This window comes from Tyto alba, unplaced genomic scaffold, assembly GCF_018691265.1.
Source record: "Tyto alba isolate M040663 unplaced genomic scaffold, T.alba_DEE_v4.0 Super-Scaffold_45, whole genome shotgun sequence".
NCBI lineage: Eukaryota > Metazoa > Chordata > Aves > Strigiformes > Tytonidae > Tyto > Tyto alba.
The window spans coordinates 17,689,923-17,716,002 of NW_024881321.1; the positions used below are offsets into that span (position 1 = coordinate 17,689,923).

Consider the following 26,080-nt stretch of genomic DNA (forward strand, 5'->3'; position numbering starts at 1 on the left):
TACCTTTTAATAATTTCATCTTCAGTTAAGAACAGTGCAAGACTATCTTCTCAGAGAAGAATTTCTATCCTCCCTATGTTCTTATACAAGTCTTGTAGTGTTTTTCCCCACAACTAGAAATTAAAACCAGATCCTTTTCATCTTTCAGGTAAACAGTACTATTGAGAATGAGATTGGTACTTGAAGTGTAGAAAAATAAAACTATTCGTAGGCCATGGGAAATGCAGCAATGATATTTATTGGAATTTCTCCAGGCATTACATGAAAAATTTTGTAAGTGAAACAGAGGATAAAGCACATTCAGTGCATCTTAAAAAAAAGATGTATCTGAATAACCTTGATTCCTTGTAATACACGCTACTGCAGTTCCTGGGATTGGTTTTGTATGTACACATCAGCTAAAACTTACTCTGAACAAAACTGCCAAGAACTGCTTTTTCACTTGGCGTTTTCTCACCTAGTACAATACAATATCCTTGAAATATCTAGACAGATTCCACATAATTCTATACACGGTGTTAAGAACTTTCACCCCAACTGTAAAAAGAAAGACTGTTAAGCAAATCAATATCTTCAATCAAATAAAACACCATGGAAGTAAAAAACAACAAAAAAACAACCCAGAAGACCCCAAGCCCCTAAGTTCCACAGCAGCGTGCAGCAAATCAGCATCGTTGTTCCTCATTTTTACGTTAACATAAAGCGAAATACTTAGAAAGCAGTGACATTCAGTCCTTGCTTTCTAGATTGGACAATCTTATGCATAAAGACACTGCTGGATTTGGCACTTTGCTTAATAGTTTTTCTTACTAAAATAATGTTTCCTGAAATACAGTATAAATGGTAAGAGATAACATGAGCCACTGTAACACTCAATCAACGGTTCAGACATGCACTCCAAAATACGTGTCTATTACACATTTGTCTAAGCGCTCAAAAATTCCACTCAAAAACATTTTCAAAACTATATGAATCTTTTTATACCTTTATAAACATATTTTCTCCCTTGAAATGATTAGAGCTTACCTCACCTTCTGCCCAGAACACACAAATTCATGACTTTTGTTTTAAAAAGACGACCACAAAGCAGTATTAAAACAGGAATAACCTGGAAAGCATTATTAAAACTGCACCTGTACTTCAGAATCCCCTTTGAAATGTATATCTACTGTGTAAGTGAAAACTGAAAGGTACATAATATTTGAAACTTGCTTGGTCCTCTCTTGTGCACTTATGCTCAACTTCCTACAACCTGTCTCAATTTTCTCTTCAAATAAAATTTAAGAACAGCTTTCTGGTTCCCATTACAGTAAGACAAGGCTTCTTCCGGTATTTCTTTGGTTAAAGGAGAATCCCTTACATGCCTAACTCTCATAACAGCAAGTCTCTTGCGGAAAATTAACATCAGAATAAATACCATCCTGTAGCCTTGCTTCCTTCCTCCTGTCCTCATGACCAGCCCCAGGACAGGCAGAAGCAAACAGGCCAGGAAGGAAGTAGCAGTCACTGTTAGCTCTTGCCCTTACAAGTTCTGTGAGTGTGTATAGATACCTGTTTCTTAGCTCTGAGTTACGGAGGCGGAGCTATGACGTGATGCTTCTTGTTCCAGTTCCAGCATGCATGTGGAATTGCACTGCTGACCGGTACGGCCCAGGCAGCTGATGGCACTAGAGCTCTTTCTGTACAAACCAAGTCATGATGCTTATTCTGCTTATTGGTCTGTGCACACAACGTCAGAATTAAAAGAGGCACACATGAGTTCACACAGATTTTCCACAGATGTGAAACATGCTGCTCTTTGGAGGGAAAATTACATTCTTCTTTTTTTTTTTTTTGTCTTCAAGTATTATTCAACATACATATATACAAAGACACACTATCCTCATTTCACTACAAGACAAGCACATCCAGAGTGAATTTGTAGATCACCATTATCTTGGCTTTGACTATTGAACTTTCTCTTTTCCTTTAGGTCAACTCTATATATACATCTACTCATCATAATTACATGTGAGAATCCTTTATTTCCCCCTTGTGTTTTATTTACATCATCATAAAAAAATTAATAGCTTTAATTTGCATACTGACATTTGAAGGCCCATCTGCAGCTATGAGTGTCCCAGCACTAGTTTTGGATAATACCGTTGCCTATTGCTAAAGTCCTTTGAAAGCAGCAAACTCATATTTTCTTTCCCTTTTTTTGAACAAATGCTGCCTAGAAAACCCTGGTTTATGGCTTACTCCTTATTTTATTTTATTATTTGGATTATAGTTTACTTCCTTCAAGAGCAGTTCACAGTCAGACAATGCTTCTGCTGGCAAATATTTCATTATCTGCTCAAGAGTCTTTTGATATGTTATCTTCTCCTGTTCCAGGGACTGAATTACAGTCTTCATTTTGTTCTCTTGAGTCAAAATAGTCTCCAGGCTGGATTCCAGACTCTGAATTTTAGCATGAGCAACCTGCAAACAACAACATTATAATAAATTGAGACATTCTGAATAACTTTTTTTTTTTTTTAATATTGTGATATGATATATGTTAAGGGAAGAACTTAATTACACAGATGTTTCTAAAAGCCAGCTGTGTAGGCAGACGATACAAGGAATGCCTATTGTGTATCATATGCAGAATCTCCTTATAGTGACCAAATCAGTCTGAAAGATTTCTGAAAGCATTACAGAGGGAAGGAGACATGCAAGTTGCAGCGAGCAAAGGACAGTTGAGAGTAAAGAGGAGCTGGAGCTGCAGCTGCAGGGAGAAGAAGGAAATCAGCAGGTAGAGCAGCACTGGAAGAGACAACTTATCTGACAGTGATGGAGCAAAAGGAACCCTATGTAATAAAGTAAATTAGCAGGATGGAGAGGTTAGAGGGAATGAGAACCCCAACATTAAGCCCAGAAGCAGACAGCCTTCCCTATTCTCCAATAAAAGACCTACAGCTTCCTCTGGGAAAAAACCCCACTGGTTAGTAATCAGAAACCCTGGACCTCAGCAGTAGTGTATGTGTCTCTGTGGAAAGTGGGGGAATTCTGATCGTTCCTGGGAAAGGGCCCAAGCAGAGGAATGAAGAAGCTATACAAACAAAAAGATGAAAACGTGAAGGAATTGAGGAAGATGCATTACAGTACAGCACTCTGGAAGAACAGAAGAATTTCAATAGAGCCTTTCAAACCAGTCAGTCATAATTATTTTATGCCCTTGGTGCATTTTCAGAACAGAGGTCAAAGCCCAGGTAGCAGTAAATAAATAAGTAAAAAGAAAGTAAAAATAATAATAGTAAAAAAGGCAAATGATCCCCATTTTCAATATCAAAAGAACACAGCACAGCACCCTTAGCCCATAAACACAAAAATGGGGACTTGATCTTTCCTTTTTTTTTCCTGCTTCTGTTTTCAGGTTTCAGAAGCTAAGGAGCTCTCTGAGCTCTTCCTAATGCTTGTTCAGACTAACAAATATAACAAGAAATGTCCTCGTGATGCAAAAAGAAGAGCTTGTCTTTCAGAAAAATGCAAGACAATACATACTGAAACCCGAAACAAGTTTTAGGCACGCTATGGAAGAAAGGATGAGCAGTGAAGGAGGAAGAGAAGACTTTTTTAAAGCATGGCTTTATTGGGCAAACTCTGGTGGGTACTCAGCTGTATTCAAGTCTGCTAGGAGAGGCCACCTTTCAAAAGTAGGACTATGAGCTTCAGCAGAAGGAAACAGAATGATAATGCCTACAAAGGTCTGGAGAAAATAATGTCTACTGCACTACAGATTATTTCTTAAAACTTTCCAAAAGGGAAGCAGAGAGATGAAGGGACAGAGAACTTATTTTTCAGCAAGATACAAAAATTTTGTCAACAGATTTTATGGGACACAAGGGCAGCGATATTTTGAGAAAAAGAAATCTACATCAAGAAAGAAAAGCCCAAGGAATGACAAAGGAGTTAAAAATGTCTACCAAATTAATCACTGTAATTGAGAGAACTGCTCAACTGCCTAAGGTGTTGCAGTTAGAAGACTTCTCATGTACATTTAAAAAAGACACTCCTCTATTGGCTGAAGCATAGAAATTACCTCTCCGTGTGTTTGTAGTATTAAGTCATTTACCTGTAGCTTCTCCAACAAATCCATGTTTTGTCTCTTCAGATGATTGTTTGCCCTCTCCAGTTTCTCCAGGGGTTCACCTTCATCACAGGGATTCACATTTTCCTGCAGTTCATCCTGAAGAACATGGTACTCTACTTCATAGGCATGGAGCTGTTTGGAAATATCCATCTCAAACACCTGTCATGAAATAAAAGAACAATTTTTAACTACAATAAAGAGCACTTATTCCACATGAATACTTGGCTAAGAGGCAACCCTGCTCGATTAACAATGTTTTTTTCCCGTTCCTCTCAAAAAAGTATTTTAAGGGGAAGTCTACAGTAAGAGCATTTTAGTGTCTAGAGTTCTTACTGTAGACATAATAAATCATAGACTTCAAAATAGATTGGATCATCACTTTTACCATTACCAAATACCATCTTTCACTAAGAGGTGTATCAGCAGAAAAGTCTTATTCAATCCAAGAATTTTATAATATGACCAATTCTTATCATGTGTTGTTCAGGAATATTATGAAGCTCAAGAAGAAATTATTTAAGTCAAGTCTCACCACCATGTGATGGGAGTAGGATCACACAAGGAAAAATAATTCAGAAGTCATCAGATCTCCATCCTCAAAACTGGATCTCTTGACTCCAAGTGCCCATCTATAGACTTCTATAAAAACACTCTTCATGTTTACAGTTTCCCTGTGCACTGTCTCTGTGTTAAGATATACTGTTTTCTTATTGGGATGCTTTGGTGGCACAGCATTGTGAAGACTATAGAACTGAGCACCTAACAGCAATGGGACCATATGACCCTTATATGTTTATGTATCTAGTCACAGCTTCTCAGCTTCTGAAAGTTACCAAATAGTTTAGACTAAGAAGAGAAGGATGTCTACAGTGATATTAATTCTGTTTCTTGTTTTAGAGATCACAAACACTACACCAACAGAAGACATACAGATCCCACAACAAAATAAGTTCTGCATTACCTTTACTGTCCTTCAGGTAATGCAAATAGGGCAAAACTTTAAATTACATCTGGTGTTCAACATGTACTGGGCTGGGCAAGTGCCATCTTCCTCTATGGAGCCACCCAGTCAATTCTTCCTCTGTGTATTATACTCCTGCATAATGCCTACATTTTTCTTTCATTATCTGCTATAAGAGAACAGTCCTGGGAATTACAACACTGAGACAGCCAAACAACTCCACTTGCAGCCAGCCTGTGTAGGAGCAATATGATACAGGCAGCCTACACCTGAATGCAGATCCAGAAGGCTGCTTAGCATGAGACCACGCCACAGGCAAGCAGGCGACCTTCCTTCTCAGAGCTGAGCTGTCCTGTGTATAACCACATCCACCTCCACTCAGGCAATATAACCCATTCTTTATTCAATCAGACTTGGTTTTGCATGAAGCCACTTCTACCATACTCACTACAGCATGATTCTCTGCAACGAAGGCAGACCACAGGACAGAGAATTAATTTCTAATAGTATCAAAAATACTGAACTACCATCTCTACCACTGCCAGAATTTGTGGGTTGTGAAGACAGACACTAATGCTCCTGACACAGGTTTAGCAATCACAATCAATGCAATGAGGAAATGAAGATTTACACATTGTCTAAAAGTGAATTCTTAACTGACAGCACAACAAGCAAGCATTTAGCCAAGCCATAGGAATGCATCAGTGTTAATGGCACTCCTGCATATGGACATGGTTTTCTAGAGCCCCTCTGTTATCTCCTGAAGGGGGAAAACTGCTCACAGGTTCACAGTTAAGGTACTAGACTGTGGCTCACTTTCAATTTACAGCTTCAAGGCAGAGAAAGACAATGTAGAGAGATGAAGATCACAAAAGCTTCACAAGAAGCTTTTCCTATATCAGGAGTAATAATTCTTTATATCTCTTCCATTCTCACCCTTTGCTACAAAGTTGTAATGATACTCATGAAATAACACTACGTTTGTCTTCCTTTCCCTTACCCAAAATAAGGCAGGGATCAATCCTGAGAGGCTTTTACCTCACGCACCAAGCACCTGCAAATGTGATCCCTCCAAGGACAGGGTAGAGGTTAGAAGGGGAAGTTGCATGAGAGCACCCTGAAAGTGATCCCCCCGGAGGATAGAAGCCACCCCTGCAACAGAACAGCAATTTATATGCTGCAAAACAGAATATAAATTAACAGCAAAAATATTTTCTATACAAGTTACTGGGAAGATGACTCCTTTGCATTTCAAACCAAAAGGAAAATACTGAGAAGACTTTCACATATACCTTAGGCACAATTCAATTAAAGTAAAGTAAATGGGGGGGAAAAAAGTAAAGAGAAAAACAACCTTACCTGAGTAATAATTTTTTCCATTTGAGGCTGAGTCATATCTGGAATAGTGGTTTTAAGAAAATCAACAATGTTTTCAAAACTCTCACATCCCATTACAGATGTTTCTTGACTGCTAAGCAAGCTCAGTGCTACTTTAAATATGACTTCTGTTCCTTGAAGAAAAATGATGTCTAAAACAGAAAATAATTAAGATATCTTGAAAATGTCAGCTGAAGTAATTGGAAAAATATAAATATTTGCTGGGATGTTTTTCTTTGTAATCAATCATACTGCATATTTATTCAGTTCAGAAGTGCAATCTGTCTTATTTCAACATGAAGTTAAAGCATATAAAAGCATTTTCTTTCATCTTACAGGTGAGAGAGCATTAAAGAAAATATCACATGCTTGTTATGTTTGTAACTGTTATCTGCAGTAAGAATTTCATTACTGTCTATTGTAGACTACAGATTGTTAACTAATTCCTAACTGGTTTTAAGTGCATCTGTGACTGAGAAGCAATTGGGAAGCGGGTCACAAAACAACATACTGATGTTCTACTGTTTTCTACAGGCAGAAGCTAGTCCTTTAAAAAACGATCATGTAGATTCCATGACTGATCATATTATTTTCAAAACCCATAGTAGTGATCACACGGGCTATAATTTAAGCCCCAAACCTTTACTCTGAAGTATAATTACATGGATGTGAAGGAAAGTCCAGGCTTTGCAGAAGTCAGTAGACACTGACTGCACAGAAACTGGAAACTTAAACACAGTAACTAGAAACTCTGTCTCATTAGCAGGAGTGGACTTGCAGTTACTGAGATGAACCCAGCACACAAGCAGTTCAGATAAGCCTCCTGTGCTGTAGGCCCACGCAACTGAACAATCTCAACTTCTGATCCTGATACCAAGAGTTTATCCCTGGTCCTAATCCAGTATCACAGGGTAGCACCAGGACACTGGTGAGGCAGCCATCTCACTCACACTGCTTCTAGAAGTCGCCCTTCTCAAGTCTATGATGCACATTCAAGCAGCATAAACATATGATTTATGATGAGTAGACATTAACCATCTGTTCCTGGTATGTGACAATAGCCCATAAGACATTGAAGATGCAGGAATCCAAAGCGTTAGGAAGTAAAACAACATAGTGGCTTCTGAGTTTTAAAATGGGAACATGTCTTGCTCAGCTTATTTACAGAGAAATGAACTCTGATTTTTTCCCCACCCTTAAAAAATTTATTTACTAAATTCAAAGACCACTAAAGTAAAAAAAAAAAAGAAGAGAACACTTTAGCCTTGAGAAACAAATCAAAAAGAAAAGCAAAACCAAGCAAAACTAAATGCTTGAGTGTCCTGGAATTCTATAATCCCACTGGGAAAGAGATGTACCAATCATGTGAATACCACTGAAAAACAGATACACCAATCATTTGTTCACCCAGAGAGCAGTCAGAAAAACTCTGCTGTAACAGGAAAAAAACCTCTGTAATGAAGAAATCACTAGGTCAAAAAAAAAATGAAACCGAAACCCAACCAAACAGCTCCCTCTTCCCCCCCGCAAACAAATTAAAAACCTAACACATTCCAGTAATAAAACCTGACACAAAAGCCAGGTTGAATTTCTTAAGAAAAAGACAAAAGGTGCCTTATGAAAACAGAAAAATCAAATAGAAGAAAGGTCTGATTTAAGAGGAAGTACATGACACATGCTCCTAGCTTCCTGGTGCACATCTGAGTACCTGAGGGTTGCTTTTTTTTTTTTTTTTTTAAGCTGCATTACTGGAGATTTGATTAAACTGACAGTTCTTATTGACAATAATATAATATAAAACCAAGTACTTGATGTGCTGATACTGTACACACTACAAGGCAAAATCAACATTTAAGCTTCTGTACTAGACGTTATCTGAAGAGGAGCAAACCATGAAAAAAATATCTAAATGGAATAAAAGGCATACTAAGAATAGGAAACTGTTCAATATATACATGAATATCTGAAACAGCCTTTAAGTTCAAGTTTATTTGAATTTTTATTAGAAAGCACTTTAAAATCAGTTATCCAGAAACACTTTATTGAAAACCAATGCACTCTCTTTTTTCAATTCACAAGTTCAACGAGATGAACTTTTCTATAGACCTAAACTGAATGCTTGATGCATAAAATACATTTGCAACAATAAACTTCCTGTTGTTCACACTTCAGAATTCTCTTGGCTAATAACAGCAGACATACTTAATTGCTCAAGTCTGATGTTTCAAAGAACACATTTCAGTTTGCCTCTTTGAAAAGGAAAAGGAGGTGACATCCCACCATGAAAAGCATTGCTACTTGCCACCCACAGTTGTTACCCCTTAATGTCCCCAATATGTAGAAAACTACTCCCTGAGAGTTTCAAAACACAATGGACAACATTGCTCTATTATTGCAGTAGAATAAACTTTCTTACCAAATACTCTGGCTACAAATCCTAATGGAAACTGAGATGCGAACAATGTTAGAAACCACGGTGCAGCATAAAGACTGGGACTGATTTCATTTTCTTCAAGATGATTATACAGGTCTCTGTGATAATCATGAAGAAGCCTTGAGAGCTGATACATCTGAATCTACAGGGCATGAAGGGGTTTGGGGGGAAGGAAGTAGAGAAAGAAAAGTTCAGCTTTATTCAGTTTTCCAAAACATTCACATTTCGCTTGAGGGAAATTAACTCCAGTACAGATGGCACTGTAAAATGAAGCTTAATTGTTGCCTAGGGCCTTCAGTGATATCTACTCACATATAAACAACCCACGCCTAAGAAATTAAAACCAACGCAGTAGTCAATAACAAAGAACAGTTTGAACCTGATTAATTAACTATCATTTCAGATTCACAGGCTTGAGGTAAGAAGAGACTATATTAATCTAACTTTATCAACAAACCAGAACTTTCAGTGTTGCAGCAATGAAAGTAGAAGTGCCTCTTCCAAGTCGTCAAAACTCTCCATTACAGAGCTGAACTATTTCTGGCTAAACTTACACATTTCAGCTTTCATCCTTTTAATCTTGGTCATATTTTTGCTGCATTTAAAACTCCTATGTTACAATCAGACAGTTTTCTGTACCCACAGAGTACATTAGATACCGGGGGTCCATAGAGGTGTGCCCCACACGTATTTCCCAGCACACCTCCCACACATCAGTGGTCCAGAGAAATTTGAGATACTGATGCAAAAATTGCTGCTATACAACCTGTAAAAGGTTGCAAATCAAAGTGGTTAAAAGTTGCTATTTGTTGCTAAAAATATCATTCTGTGGCAAATGATTTCCTTACAATTTTGATAGTTTATATTCCACAGTAAATCACTCACAGCACAGAGCAATGCTTCTCTCAGAAAGCAGATGAGAAGCAGGCATGTATTGATTAGCTGCCAGGTCCAATTTTGCTGTCAGCAGTGCCTTACGCTTAAGGTGAATCCATTGCTCAATAAGCAAATGACTTATTGGATCCAGCTACTTTCTTACTTTTAGTGGTCATGATTCTTCCCTACTAAAAACTGACTGCACTTTAAACTATCAGTCAGCAGTATCTGTAAGCAGACAGATCACTTCTCATTCAGGCAGATTAGCTAGATTTGTGCATGCATTTGAGTCCTTGCTTTAACTGCCAAACATATTAATTAAGTACAGTTTGGACAGTGTTGACATAAACCACATCTACATGTGAAATTAGAATAGCATCAGAGAGACAGCAAACCAATTGGATGAGTTCATTATGAACTAAGGATCTAGATTACTACTTTTTCCAGACAACAATTAAAAATACAAGTCAAATAAGGTTTCATTAGCCTAAAGAAACATCCAACATTTTTGTTCTGCAGAACAGAAGCTAATTCTGCATATAAGCTTACTTGTGTTTCAGTACTGTAAATGTAGAAGAATTTGCAAGTGCTCTACTCCTGTTAAAAACCAAAACAAAGGATTAGGCTTTAGTGAGATCCTCTAAGTCATCCTCAGTAGTCTAGTTTGTCTTGAGCAGACAGAAATTGTACTTTTGTCTAGAACAGGATAACTGCTTAGTAGCAAACTGGAGGGAAAGAGAGGTCATTTCATTTAAAGGGCAAAGACTACTACAAGAAGTAAACCTTCTCAGCCTTAAAAAGTATTCTTTGTAGGATCTTGACAATTAAAGTTTCACATTTATTTAAATCAAAAGGTCAAATCCTGGACATCCGAATGCTCTCAAACCATCAGGTATTATTGAAAGTCTACAACTGCAGTATAACATGCAAACACTAAGAGAGGATCTTAAAGGGGCAAAAAAATCCCACAACCATGTATCTACCACACTGTGACCCCCACTGGTTCAAAACATATTTGGGGGGGGTGAGGAGGAGGAGCAGGGAATGGGATAAGGAAGAGGCAGAACAATGATCTTTATGGCTTGTTCACCCTTAATTCATCACAACAAACTTGTTGTAGAGTACTCACATCCACAGTAAAACACTTTTCTTTATCATTTTTAGAATAAGCACATACAATTTCTTTAACTACAACCTATTCTACTGTTCTGGACATTTACTAAATAAGGACCTAAAGTGACTGGTCATGAAAAGTGGACCAAAACTCCCCCTCAAGTTTTTATTTAATTTTAAGTGTTTGCTATGCATGGAGCATGAAAAAAAAAAAAAAAAAAAAAAAAAAAAAAGAGACTTTTGTATCTGCCTCTTAGTTTTCTCTTTCTCCACTGTGAATTACAAGTTTTAACTCAGCAGTGGTATGTCTCTTTATAATATTAGGGATTTATAGTACATTGTTATTTAAGTCCACGGACAGCTGCATGTCAAGGTGAAAGACTTCTCAAACTTTAAACCCTGAAGTTCATACGGAACTAAAAGATTTTCTGCCTCCTTCCTAAGCAGCCTTGAGTATCTATAGCTAGCTATTAAAAGACTAATATTTCAAACCACGCATCGTTTCATAAGCAAACTAAATGATTAAAAATTCATCTGTTTTCTCTCTGTGTTGAGGGTGTTGGGGTAGAGGACGACGAGAGAGAAGGGGTGCAAATGATGAGGCAAGTCAGTGCAACTCAATGTACAAATGGCTGTTAAGAACGCTGACTGGCCACTGGGTGTCACTCTTGATTTGTCTTGGAGTCACAAGAGAAAAATCTACATCGAAGTTCTCATGGACTGAAAAAAATAAAATCAGATATATTTTTAAACTCCATCAATACAGATGCAAGCATATCAGGTTTTTGGCATAAGGAAGAGAGAGGAGTGAGGAAAATAAAAGGAAGAGCAAAACAGCAGAGAAAGCAGAGTTTCCAAACAGGAGATGATGGGGACGTGTGACAGGAAAAGTCTGCAATTTCTGAACTTCTCTGTTTGCAAATTAAGAGGTAGAGAGGGGTTCGACAGTAACATTTTAATGAACATCACAACCTCCAAAACAGCTTAAGAAACTTCATAAGGCCATGGAGAGCATGAGCAACCTCTGAAAGCTCAAAACTCATTTAAAACTGGTTTGCTTTAGGAGAAGGATTGACTTACTTGTAGCGACATCATGTCTGGCCTGTATTGTTTACGGAAGCCAAGGTCATACATGAGGAATTTTAGCATTTCAAAGGCCTGTTCTTCACTCATATGTAGAAGCAGGACTCCAGCTACAAAGCTTATACCTTGACAATAACCCACTTCTTTGTCCAGCAAAGAGTATGCTTTCAGGAGATTAAAGAGTGATAGCTGTCCTGCTCCCAGGTGGGCAGAAAAGTAAGGATGCGTAGGGAATGTCCGTCCTACCATAAAGAGAGAACAGTAGTTGATATTCAATTCTTCTCAGAAAAAACCCAGATCCATCTGACAACCAGCACTTCTCTCTTCCCATATACCATTTCTCTTTGCTTTCATATGCAGGTTGACTTTAGTCAGATCAATCTGTATTATATCACTGATTTCAAACTGTATCCATTGAGCTCACTTAATATTCTTGTCTGCACAGAACCTGCAGAATTGACTGCTTGATTTCTCTTTTCAGACAGATGTAGAAATTCTGTTTGAATTATGAATTCAAACAGCATAACCCAAGAAATCATCTGTTTAGAAGATACTAAGTGGCATATAAAGAATGCATCCTGATGACAGAGTGCCAATATAGCAGCATCTATCTCCAGCAACAGCTTCCATTAAGATTGGTATGTTTTCACACAGAGAACCACGAGACAAGTAAAAAAAAACCTCCCAGAGACAAACAGACGTACCTAGATCTACAAGGATGGCATGCTGTTGAGCAGTCAGTTGTTTCAGAAGTTCTTTGTAAGAGACGTCAGGAGGCTGCTGCTTGTTTGGCAGTCGGTGTCTGACTCGATGTTGCACAGCCAAAAACTGCCAAATTTCTCCCCGGCGACTTTTTGGTACACCTGCAGGTCAGAGAAAAGAAACCCCAAAAGACCTAAGCAGAGGCTTATTTTTAGTGCTCTAACACAAGAATTTGCTTTGTCATAATCTTGCACTGTCATAATCTTGGCCGAACCACTCTGGAGGATCCCTTAGAAACAGTCAGCCCCAGAAATTGTCCGCTCTATGGTGTATTCACTCGGTAGCCACAGCTGAGTCCCACTAACTAAACATTAGCTATACACTTATGGTAATTACACTGAACAATACATTGGGCAACTGAGGTACAGACATCACACTTCTTTTGTCACTTCTGAGCTGTTAGCTTCCATAAGGAAAAGATGCACGACCACACACAGAAAGCAGTTCAGCCTGTTTAGAAAGGCTGAACTAAATTCACCGGGGTAAAATACAGGGAAGTCCACCTCCTCTTCCCTTTTCCAAAGGGCTGCTCATGTCAGTCCATAGGCTTGGAGAAAGATGTACAAATTATAAAATGCTCAGTTCAAACCTAGAAACATTAATGCTGCAAACCAAAGGAAGGACACAGAACCACTCATACTGAAAAACAGCTTTTCTCTCAAGTCAGTCAAGCACCTGTGAAAGCATAAACTAAACTAAAATACTACTTTAGGTCTTTCACACGTGTCCCCCTTCGATATCTGATTCTGTAAACCAACCTTTAAAAGTCAAATTGTCAACTCTGCTAATAATTACCAGGCAAGTAATTACTTCATGAGACAACAAGTTAGAAGAAGTGTATTGCTGTCATATTTCCTTTAGTATCAAAAGGGAACAAAAATAAAACCAAAACCAAACTCTTCAGACTTCATAGTTAAAAGCCATCATACATAAATACCTTCTTTCAAAGTGGAATGAATATCTTCCATGTCACATCGGATTTTGGCTCTACAGTTCAGTAACTTCTTATCCCAAACATTTATGACGTCTTTCTGACATGTTCCAACTTCATCATAGTCCAGTTTTACTTTTCTTGATTGGAGCTCATCTCTGCTTGCTAGACCACAGAACACAAAAGAAAGAGCACATAGAAAACCAGAAAGTTACAAGAGACATCAAATTTGCAAAACCCGTTCTAGTTTTATATATATATCTATCTGATAATCTGACTAGGGATAAATATATCACCTACAATTCATCAGTTAAAAACTGAGGTGGGGCCAGTCTTTTGTCATAAGATGCTGCAGGTAACAATTTAACTTCTATTACTGGGCCATGAATATTGGTAATTCATGAAGTTCATGAAAACATTTGTTAAGGCTTGGGACAAGAAGAAAAACCCACTCAACACAGTCAACTTCACCACATCTGCTGCTTCTTTCAAGTGCAGAAACACCTTTGATCATTTTTCTTATATTGAACATTACAATTGTTTTAGTACAGAAAGTCCCAAATATATGAAGATTTTTACTAGAGAATTAGGCAAGCAAGCTAGGCAAGTCTTCTAAATTGAAGACTCTCATACTGGTTCCAGTTTTTACATGTCCCTTAAGAGAGTGGTAAGAGCTCTTGACACTGCTACCTGGCATTATCACGCCGTCTAGAAGTAAACAGAATGAACTAACATGAACCTTATCCAGAAAAGTAGATCTGTGCTGAATCACAGAACTCTTGTTGCTGAAAATTTAAAAGGCATAGGACCACCTGGCACAAAATATTTATGCCAGAGGACTCTTTCTGAAATAAAATTGAATTGTTACTCTGGAATTTCATGGAGGAGCAGCTTTCATTTTCATTACTGAGAAATCAACTGTGTTTATTTTATTATACATGATATGCATGCAGAAAAACACTCTAATTCCTTAAAATACTGGTACAAAAAACTGGAATCAAGACCTGAATGTGTCCTAGTTTAGAGAGATAGGTTTAACTGTCATTGGACTGAATTGTACATTTCACAACATGACCTCTGAAAGCTGCGATTGAATTTATCCCAAATTTGCCTTGATCCATGTGCAGTACTTGCTCCTTGCAGGAGACTCCTTACTCTTACACATGTACCCCACGCCCCACCACCATCTCTAGGTGACAGCAAACTCTCACTCATGTTTCTATACAACCCGCGAAACAAGACTATCAATTCCTTTGTCTAATCATCTCACTTTGGATAAAGCAAATACTGGGCTAATCCATAGGATCATTGCCTGGCCCACTCCAAAAATGTAGGTGATAAATTATTTCCAAAAGCTGTGTGTTACATGTCTGAGACCACATCTATTCAAGACTACAGGGAGCTTTGTCAAAGCAACTATTGCGTAAGGTGCAGTACCCTTCCATAAAAATTGGAATGTGGTCTCACCACAAGAATTTGCAGTCCAGTTGGGGCAATTTTAAATGCTACTCTATTGCTGTACAATTTCATCTGAGAACAGTCACTTTCATAAGCAGTATGTGGCAGATTCAAGACAACAGTAACATATTTCAGCGTGACAATGAACTCCAGGATTAAGCTCACAGGTTATCATTCACCCAATGGTATTTTGGCTCTGGAGTTAACCCTAGTGAAAGTCAGAGAGCTTGCCTGTTGATCATACTTGCCCTACCTACTGTGCCACCCTTGGTTGATTGCAACCATCCTTGTTAACATTCTTCCTAATCATCGCTAGGTGGTCTGCTACTTTTTGTAGTTCTTATATTTCTAGGTGATCTACTGGAGAAAGGAGCTTTTAGCTGCTCAGAAAAAAAAAAAAAAAAACAAAAAAAAACAAAAAAAAAAAAAAAAAAACAAAAAAACCACAAGCAAGTTTGTGAACTTCACAGAACTCACCTTCTGTCAAACAAAGAATTAATAGTATTCAAGTCTCCTCGACAGCAAAAGGAACAGGAAAAAAGGTTCTATTAATATTTTGTAAATAAGAATCAACAAAACATTAACAGAAAACATCTGAAAACAATTCCACAGCAATTACAGTCTTAAACCAGTCATATACAGCTGAATAAATTCACAGGTAGGAACTTGACTTCAAGTAGAGAAAAGGCTGCATTTCTTTTATTACATTTCCCATTCCTGAGATCTACTTTTAATTGTAGACTAGGATGCCAACCACTGCCCAAACCAGCGCTTGTTTGGAATGCATCAGTTCTGCATGTGTCCTGTCCATAAAATGGCCCACATTACAGCAGCCCACAGGAAGGAAGCCTAGACACAGGCATTAAGACAGCTTACTTTTCATCTCTGAAAATAAGATGATGAATTCCAGCTAAATTCCAGAGCACCGGTTTCACTAGCGATACTTATGAACCTGCATACAAGAACAGAGACATGCTCCTTAGAGCACAAACCAAAGTGTGGGCTGGCAGATGAGTGCCAGTTTGGAGTCTCCACTGCTGACAGTCCTGTTTTCACCATAAATGATCAGGCAGGCAGAACTTACTTTCTACATACTGAATGGAAATAACTTTTAACTGAGTCTTAAGGAACTGAACTGATTTAACAGTTTTCAGTACCTCCAGTCATGCAGGACAGGCACAGAAAAGAGTTTGTCCCTCAGCAGCTTATACTGCCAGAGGGAATAACATGAAATTAGTCCCTACAGCAGATGTCCATCTTCCCCAACCCACAACAGTAGACTAATCGTTTGCTAAAACAATAAATGAAGATTTGGGCTGAAGTTAAAACAGACTTCTCTGTAGATGTTCCCTATAAATCTAGGAGCTTCCACAGAAGTGTATGTCATCTGGGAGACACACTGTAAAGACAGTGCACAGAGAAATATGCTACATGTGTAGGAAATACATGCAAGAATGTATGCTTGTAGGGACCTGGGAAGGCTTCTGTCCTGCTGTTTTTCTTTCCTCTCCCTGCCTTCTCAGTAAGCACCACTAAAGAAGGAAAAAAGAGTTAACTGACCTTAACAAGATCATTTTGTTTTGTTTGAAGAATCAGACTACCATATAATGAGGCTACACACCATAGAGGAGATGAGGACCACAATTGCAGAGAGGACATTTGAAATTTTCAATTTGCACCAAAAGTTATTAAGTCTATTATACTAAAGAACTTCTACATGCTAGGATAGACATTGCATCCTATCTTTTATTAGTGTGAGTCTTGACTAGTCATAATAAAATATCTTAGCCAGCAACTTCAGATCCCTCAGTAAAGCACTCAGTTTTCTATGTACAGTGCACATCTTCCAAAAAAAGAATCTTCTGTCATACCTCAAGAGCGAGTTGCTTAAAAATCATATTTGGATTCAAATATTTATAAATTACCAGTGTGATGTGGTTAATGAAGGACAGAAAACCTGGACAGGAATGCCATGTGCTGCAAAGTACTTAAACAAGATATAGAGGGTAAGGTTTACCATACCTAAAAGTTCACATGGCATCTGTTCTCCTGACTCCACATCAGAATTCCTAGACATAGTCAGTTAGAACACAGACTGTAGCAACCTTTGTCTAACATGCATTAAAAAAGAAAAAATTATCACTTTCTTCTTTAACTAAGATGACTCATTAAGAATTGGCAGGTAGACAGAGAACCTGGTAGACTGTGAGACAGGACTGGGTGAACACATTTTTTTCTAGCACCGTTAACCAAAAAGTTACAGAAACACATCTCTCTCGGGGGTGCCCAACACCAGTACAGTTTTCAGCTTCAGACAGTAGAATTTGTAACAGTTTTTAGAGGTATTTTCTAAATAGCTAACCTTCCAGCTTCTGGTTTTCTTTTTCCATTCGAAGTAACAGAATTTGTTGATGGATGGCTTTTCTCCACAGACTTTGTAGTTCTTCTGAGTTTTTTCTCTCCCCAGTTTTATCTGGACCATCCTCATTTTGCAATACCAGAACAAGAGGGTCCTCCTCCAGGGGTGGAGCAAGAGGGGATAATGGTAACAATTCACTTCCGTCATGACCATCTGCAAAGAACCAGAAAGCTATTAGAGGAAGCTCAGATTGTTTGACATATCACAAAAATCTAAGTCATAGCAGAACAAAAATAGCTGTCTTTCACATTCAGCAGTGAGGTGCAGATCCCAAAAACAGAGAAAAAGCAGTTCAACAACAGAAAATGATTTTTAAATAAAGTTATAATTAAATGAAATAAAGCTAAATTAATGGTCACCCAGTATTTCAACTCTCTCCCCTGCTTGTTCCTTCTGGAGTTACAAACAGGCATTTATTCATAGTCTCCCTTACAGTTGAGCTTGTTTACTGCTGTGATTTAGCACAGACTCTATACTAAAAGCAACTTTTTTCCATCTGCTAAGCTGCACTGTAGGCAGTGCTATAGCACTTCATGGTCATTAAATATAGAGATCGTCATTTACCTATGGTTGTGAATTCTGCCAGCAGGACTTTATCAACATAGCAGGATTTCAGATAGTTCAGTCATTTCTATCTTAAATGACCTAAAGCTATAAGAATTATTAACACACCCAACAGGTGATCTGTTTAGTACAAGGACAAGGCAGAAAATTTCCTGTTTTCTGAAAACATTGCTATCATGTAAGCAGGCTAGAGTAAAAATCCGCTAACTGTTAAAGAGGATCTCTTTGTCAGCAAGAGGCAGTTCTTCACTCCCATGCTAACAGTGCAGCCACAGCAGATTGCAATTAATTTGATTTTGATGACAGAATCCTCTGTTCAAAGCAACAAAGACCTAAAGCCAGCTGAGCATGACTGATCTCTAGTGAGGTTCTAGGAAGAATATGATATCAAGCTGATTCCCTTCTCCCTTTCATATTTTCACATGTTGCAGTTCACTATAGTGATAACTATTCAGTTACAATTGCTTGTTTATTTTCTTTAAAAGCACACACAGACCTGGATGCTGCATCTTGGAAGGAGATTTATTCATAGGTGAAGCTACCTGCAGGAATATTCTCCGCCGCCAGGAGATGCGGCGAGGTGTAAGTGTGGCCCCCACAGCATTTAGAGATTCACTGCTGCAGACTGCTGATGTTCTTTTCTTTCCCTCTCCATCACTGAAGGAAAGAAAAAGCAGATGGGGTGATCAGTCACCTTTGGAGGAAAAAATAAATAAATCTTTAAGTCTGTCAAATGTACAGCCAAACCTGCAGGAGCATTGCTGGGAAGCTTTAGAAGCGTGTTGTGTGTGAGCTTCACCTTTAACACAAAAGTGCCCAGTTGTTTTCTTGTAACAAGGAGCTGTGAGGTTTGCACTACATAACACCAGGAAGAATTCATAGCATTCATACAGTGCTCAGCCAGAAGCTCTGAATAAAAGCTAAACCTTCCAAAAAGGTAAGGGAAAAACGCAGTAATATTTAGCCTCTAAAATTGACAGCAGTGAGTTTTGTTTTGTGGCACATGGGCAATCTGATGTAACCTGATACAATCTGATATACCCCTAAAAGCACAGATGTTGCTTTAGCAGAGCACAATGCTCCATTGAGTGCCATTTTAAACAGTATGATGAGCTCACAGGTGAATATTTAATTGGAGACAATGCTCTGGCCTCATCATGCAACCTCTTTCCTACGCTTCAATAAGTGGACACTTCACTTGCTGATGCAACATGAGGACACGTGGCCCCATTTGTGCAGCTCTAGCTGAAGGAACATAGACTTTGCAAACAGAGGGCAGGATCAGTTCCTACCACAATGACCTGAAAGGAGCTGATCTCCTCCCCATTTGCCATATAGAAACAAATTTAGACAGTAATTTTTAACAGTAGCTTATGTTGCTGAAAGAGGCAAAGAGAAGATACAGGGAGGCTTTGCTGGGAGGTCATTTTACGAGAACACCAAGCACACCTCTCTACTGACTACTGCCAGAGGAAAGGACATTTAGCTTTCATAAGTACTTAAGCCACTTTCAGAAACATTTCAGCATTTTGCATTTGTAATAGTGAAGTAGGGGCACAGATTTCATATAGGAATGGGTACATTGGTTATCTGCCACAAATTCTTCTTTGCAACATCAGCAGCATGACACACAACTATAGGCTTCTTGGGAAGACAGCATCAAACACAGGGAGCTGTGTCTGTAGCTTCATCTTAATCCCAGAGAAAACTGCTGTATCACCAGAGCCGTAGCTACATTCAAACCTTCATCCTGTAAAGAATTTCCATGCTACAGTGCAAAGTCCCTAAAAAGAGATGAAAGGAAGGCCCGGCACGTTAAATGTTCACTGTGTTTTTAGTGGTAAGTCAGTTGCAGATGATCACAGTTTGTCAGCTGCAGTCCATCTCCCCACATTTGCCTTGCACAAAAGGAGAAATCTACAAGGGAGGCAGACTATGAAGTTTCAGCTACACCTGTCTACCAGCTACACCATCTCAATCAGCAATTTTCATTTCAAATAGTCTGTGCTGAATGATAATCCACTGAGCTAGATTTGGCCTTTTTTTGTGACCAAAGTTGTCTCTATGCTAATGATCTACAACGACTCTGACATCTGTAAACCTCAGTGAGCAAATTGGACTCACCATCATAGACAGATAGGAGACCCTGCTTTCATATCCTGTCAGAGAAATAATCATGTTTTCAAGTTCACCTACCCAGCATTAGGTACCACTCCTGCTCTCCTCTAAGAACAGTGTCATGGGCTGGGAGCCCTGGATAGCAGTCTGAATTATTCTCTACTCCTGACTTAGTTTTTATAGCACCTCAGTTCCCTCTTCATCACACTATTAGTAGGTGGTCTCAGCAGAGCCCCACGTGGCACTAACCAAAACAGCAACAGAAAGCCCTGTGATAACGTTCTTTGGCTAACTCGTACGCAGCCTTTGCTGATGGGGTAACCACTGCTTGTGCTATCTAAACATAGACTACAAAACTAATTTTCAATCCAGAGGTGCTGTTTTCCAAAGCTATTTCAGTTCAGTCCAACAACTCTTGAAAACAAGGTATTGAGTTTGGAGATATAAATATATATATATATATGTAAAATAACTCATGATTCTATAACTAACTGTAATGAAACTACTCACTATTTCAACTCTTACATATCACATGTTAGACCACAAAAACTGAGTCATTCCAGTGTTTACTAAGTAGAAGCTACATAACAAGGGAATGAAAACTTCCTTTCTACTGCTATGTACAAAAATCTACATTCAGCTACTGTGCCCCTAAATGTGCAAATAGTCCTAGTAATAGTGTTCAATTTACAGTAGTAAAATTTACAGGAAAGTCAGAATAAGAGCATAGCTATTTTAGGGTATGAAACAAAGCCATTTACATAATTTGAGTCACCGAGTTTATAGTGGGAAGGATTAGTCACAGGTACTACCTGTGAAGTGTGCAAATCACACAGTTCTGAGGACCTTTATTTCTGTTGGTAAACCCCCCCTTCCAAAATTCCCCTGACAGTTTAAACAACTAATATTAAATCACCTCCTCTTTCAAAGAGCTATCTGATGAGTGATTAGAGGAAAACTTTTGAAAGTCGCATGCACACACCTTGCCATATTCAGTGGAATACAAGGGCACCTGTGAAAACACCAAGATTTAGGAAAGGAAGGCTAGAAAAGGAGCAAAGAAAGTTTCCTCATTTGAAGACAGGCAGACAAGTCCTTAATATCAGATCTGAAGGTGTGAAACAATACCCTACAGAGTACAAGCAGGAAGAGATCAGAATAAAATTGTACTGTCTCCTATCCTGTGATGAAATTGTTCAGAAGACCGGTGCAAAAAACTGATGAGCTAACTCAATTATATATTCCCCACCTTGAAACAGGAGTTGCACAATACTTATTCCCTGGACTTTACCATCTCTCATACCTAAACCTAACTGTCTGACTTTCACTCTTGGTCAATTTGCAAGATTAGTTCAGGTTTTAAGGTAGAGCTGCTCTGCTCAGACAGGCCAACAACACCTCATACAGTCCCTCTGAACAGGGTGAGGGTAAAGAAAAAAAAAGAGTATCTGACCATTAGCTATCAGCTCCCTGCAAAATAAGGAGCTTTATTAACATTATCAGAGACACTAAGAACAAAAGCAGCTCCAAAACAACAACTTCTTAGAGTTCAGTCATTGCTACTAAAAAGCAGAGCAGAGTTTTCATTACCTCCAAACCTGGGGAAACAGACTTTCACAACTTCCTTGTCAGGACACTGATACCAAACCTCAAATGCTCACAGGAAAATTCTTAAAATTCTTAGGAAAAGACCCTGTTCTGACAACACACAAGCTTTAACATCGACATGGGAAACATGTTGCAAAGGTCAACTACCAGAAATAGTCTAATCATTAATTCCAGTTTTTAATGAAGTTTTCCACTTTTTCTTAAAGTTGTTACCTCAAACTCAGTAAATTTGTTAACTGCTCTACAAACTATGGATTACAGACCCTAGACACTGGGGAAAGGCAGAGGATGAAGATTTCTTGGGTTACACAGTGACATAGCCACCAATAAGAAAAAAAAGGAACTACTTTCTACAAGTTCCTGTCCTGCTGCAACCTACCAACAACTGAGCAAGATGAAATGTACCAGAGTCAGTGCACTGCAAATTCAGAGATAACAGTATATAAAAACTTAAAACTTCAAATTAAGAACTGAACTGCCAACCAGAACATGATTGCAAAAACTGTTTTGTTTTGGTTTTGTTTGTTTGTTGTTTTTTTTTTGTTGTTTTGTTTTTGTTACTGTTGTTGTTTGCTTTGTTTTTTTTTTTTGTTTTGTTTTGTTTTGTTTTGTTTTTTGTTGTTTTTTTAAACTTTATTTATTTTAAGAAAATGATAACTAGATTATGGTACAGCTTCTCCATCAGAATATTTCAGCTTTGTAAAACAGACATATGAAAGGGCAAAAACAAATATTCCAATAGAGAAATTCCTCAAAATGAAGAATTTCCGATGTATTTTACTTACTGTTCCTGTCTTGATCACTTAACATACCCCCCATGCAGCTCTGGAAAAAATGATATAATACTCTATATTTAAAACAAATGGATCACAGTTCAATTTGAAGAATAATGGTTCTCCATAAGGCTATTTAGCCTATGCTTCTGATCCAACACAGAAACCAAAATGTTTGCATGCAATAAAAAGTGAAAAACTATAAATTCAATATAAGGCCTCAAATATTTCAGTCTATACTTTTATCCTTAAGATGTTAAGAGTGATAATCCAAGTACTCGTGAGTACAGAGTACTAAACATCTAAGCTTTTTATTTCAGGTTATGCAACTCAGTTTCACCAAAGCATTATCCCATTCACTATTCTAACAGATAATGCATAGTATGAAGATGAGACAGCTAGTTTAGGGAAAACAAACAAACAAACAAAACTAAAAAAACCCCAACACCTCCAAAACTTGTTCAGATTACAAACATGCTTATTGCTTGGTTTCAGTTACCTAAATCTCTTGCCAAAACTGTTCTTTAAAGTGCTCCCAAACACTGATATTTCAAAAAACACAAAGCTACCCCATTTCTTGTGAACTCTTTACACGATACTTACCTATTTTGCACTTGAGCCCATGCAAGCCAACTGACTCAAGAATAAACACTGTTGCTGCTCATGCCAAGGTTTGCATTTTTCCCCAGTTAGCTTTCATTTCAACTTCTTCTCTTGATTGCTCTAAGTAGCAATTGAATCAACTTGACCTACTTTGCAATTTGGAGGCTGACATGGTACAAATCCCCCAGATCAAGTATGGAAAGACAGCTAGTATTCCAACTCCCATGATTTAAACTGTCAGAAACCTATATGTAAGCCTAATACTTGAAGTATTCCCTTCCTCTGGGAGGAAAAAAAACTAGTTCCAATCAGTTTACACCTCTCTTACACTCAGGTGTGGTTCTCACTTCTGTCAAATATTTTTATTCTGAATAATTACTTTCTGCTATTTTGTTTAAAGAACATTCTGCGTGAGAAATGTAGCTGTTTTAAAAAAGCAATCTGTTCAAATTCAAGTGGCGGTAAAACAGCTTAAATCATCCTTGCATAACAATGCAATGAACAGGGACAGTGTGGGGTAGTCAAACCTATGCTGAATGTTGTCCCATTTTTAAAAGTGCTGCTTTTATTTTTATAATAAAAAAACAAACAGATTCTTCCAATAGCCTAGTTTTCAGGAGTAGTTGTTGAATAAAAGCCAGAAATTCCAGTAGTTACAGAAATTAAAGTTTAAAAACAGATTATGCTCTCATATTCCTGTTTGTTTACCTCTATGTTGGCAAGATATTTTTTTTAAATCATTATGTGCATTTGTGCTCATATTTTAAATGCTGCACGACACACTTGTCAAGTCAATATTATGCAGGCCATTTCTACCCTAGACTTCTCTCTAGACAAATGAATCGACAATGCAGTAAAAATATTCTGAAGGGACCTATTGATGTCTTGATGCCCAACTTTACTATACTGTTCATTCCTTAAAGCAGAAAACATATCGGTGTTTTCTCTCTTCCAAATAAAACAGCATAGTAGTGATCATTAGAATTTAACCCAAAAAGCTCAGCCTTCCCACAAACATTAGGAAAAAAATATATGTCTTTCACCATAGTGAGCTTATCTGAAGAATAAATTTTTTTCTCCTGGCTTTAGGCGTCTCCAACACAGCCATTTAAATCCTAGCAAGTCAACTGAGGCTTCCTTTCTAATGGAGGTTAAGGCACTTTTAGGGCATGATTCATGCTTCCTAAATGACGATGTTCCCAGTGACAGGCACAACTAGATGTATTAGTGGTTGGGTAGGAAGGTAGATAAATAGGCAGGATCAGTTCTGTAAATGTCAGAATATTAAAGACAATCACATTAGGACGAGAGCAACTGGGCTGCAGAAACACCAACATCTCTCCAGTGATTATATGAAGATGTCTATGATCAGGTGAGAGGCACTCTACCCTGTATCTCCAACACTCTAGTATCAGTTTCTGAGTTTGTGACCATATGCCAAATGTGATGTAAACATGGAACAGAATCATCTTCTACACAGCGGCCAGTACATAAAGACACGTACACAACAAGCAGAATTCCTTTTTAACACCCAGCTTCCCAGCTGACCTTGGCTTGGTGTTATTTGCATAGGCCCATCTGACTGCTACAAATCAAACATCTTTCTAAAATGAATTCCAACTGAAACTGTCTCTGCTCCTTCACATCAAAGTTCACCAGAACACCAAGAAAAGCTGCCTGCTTCATCACATGTCATCTCAAAGCTACATGATAAAGAAGTCAGACTATAAAGAATTTTCCTCCAGCTCAATGTGGCTAGGATACACTTCATGAATGCACAGTAACCATGATTATTTTTGGAGAGAAAGATGTACTGGAGTTTTAGTTAGGGTTTCTAACACTTAAATAGTAAAGGACTGTCACACCACGCTCAATTCCAACATAACATACACTCACATGAGAATGCTAAGAACATCTCACATTGAGCTTATGGGGATAGAAGATGGTCCTTTCAGTGAAAAACAGCCAAAAGGAACAAAAAAAAACCCAAAACAAAACAAAACCAAAACCCAACAACAAACCAATCTACAAGAAAAACCAGAGCGTAAAAAATTTTAACTTCCTCTCATTCCTAAACCTGATGGCACATCATACATTTGCAAGCTGTATTACGGAAAGTTTAGAGTTTCAGCCACCATCAATTGGACAACACGTTCCATTCTCCATTAGCCAGTTCAAGTGACAGCTGGATCACCTCAGTCACTCTTACCACGTCAGCATTATTCATTCAGCACTTCTTTCTGATTATATTTGTTATATTCACTTTGTGAACCCAACTAGATGCCAACACTTCACCCTTGCTACTGCAGTTTGCTTATCATGACATTCAGGCCTAGTTGCTCCTAGCAAGATCTATAGCTAATGAGATCCCACTTTCACAAGAGTTTTCACACAAATTAAAGATTAAATCGTATCAGAAACCTGTATACTATAAAATTTAAGTAGAAACAGGGGGGTCTTCTGGGAATTACTCTTAATTTGAAGATCTCCCCACCTTACAGTTCAAAACTCCATTATAATGAAACATAGTATGTTGACTAGCATATGTAACCAATTCCAGAAAGAGTAATATCTCAGATATTTCAGCTTGGAATCAGCTGGCACTGAAACATAGTTTTAGTACAATACTCAATACCTACATTCCTCAAATCCAGAAACCTAGGTTTAATGGGATCCAGCTGCCTGTACAAACTGACCTGGGCATTGGTTCAGCTTGGACCAAGTCTGAGAACTGAAGGGAACACAGAAATTAAGTTGGACTGGAACACAAATAAGAGGTTGTCCATAAAAGGTTATTTTTTTGTCATTCCCCTGCATACCCTGGTTTGTACTCATCAGTTTCTTTAATTTCAACTTCAATAATTTGACTGCCACTCAGTCTAG

General features: G+C 38.1%; 1 protein-coding gene across 1 annotated transcript in view; it reads right to left on the minus strand.

Moving 5' to 3' along the window:
• Positions 1-212: 212 nt before the first annotated feature.
• Positions 213-26,080, minus strand: part of TBC1D4 (TBC1 domain family member 4) — a 109,480-nt gene continuing 83,612 nt past the window's right edge. Inside the window, exons 11-20 of the mRNA XM_042805986.1 lie at positions 18,592-18,752; positions 17,475-17,684; positions 15,590-15,592; positions 13,661-13,819; positions 12,666-12,824; positions 11,959-12,203; positions 8,872-9,031; positions 6,438-6,607; positions 4,100-4,276; positions 213-2,463 (exon numbers count right to left, since the gene is read on the minus strand). Of these exons, the coding sequence (XP_042661920.1) occupies positions 2,245-2,463; positions 4,100-4,276; positions 6,438-6,607; positions 8,872-9,031; positions 11,959-12,203; positions 12,666-12,824; positions 13,661-13,819; positions 15,590-15,592; positions 17,475-17,684; positions 18,592-18,752 (1,663 nt within the window). The 3' untranslated portion in view covers positions 213-2,244. The remainder of the gene's footprint in view (positions 2,464-4,099; positions 4,277-6,437; positions 6,608-8,871; positions 9,032-11,958; positions 12,204-12,665; positions 12,825-13,660; positions 13,820-15,589; positions 15,593-17,474; positions 17,685-18,591; positions 18,753-26,080) is intronic.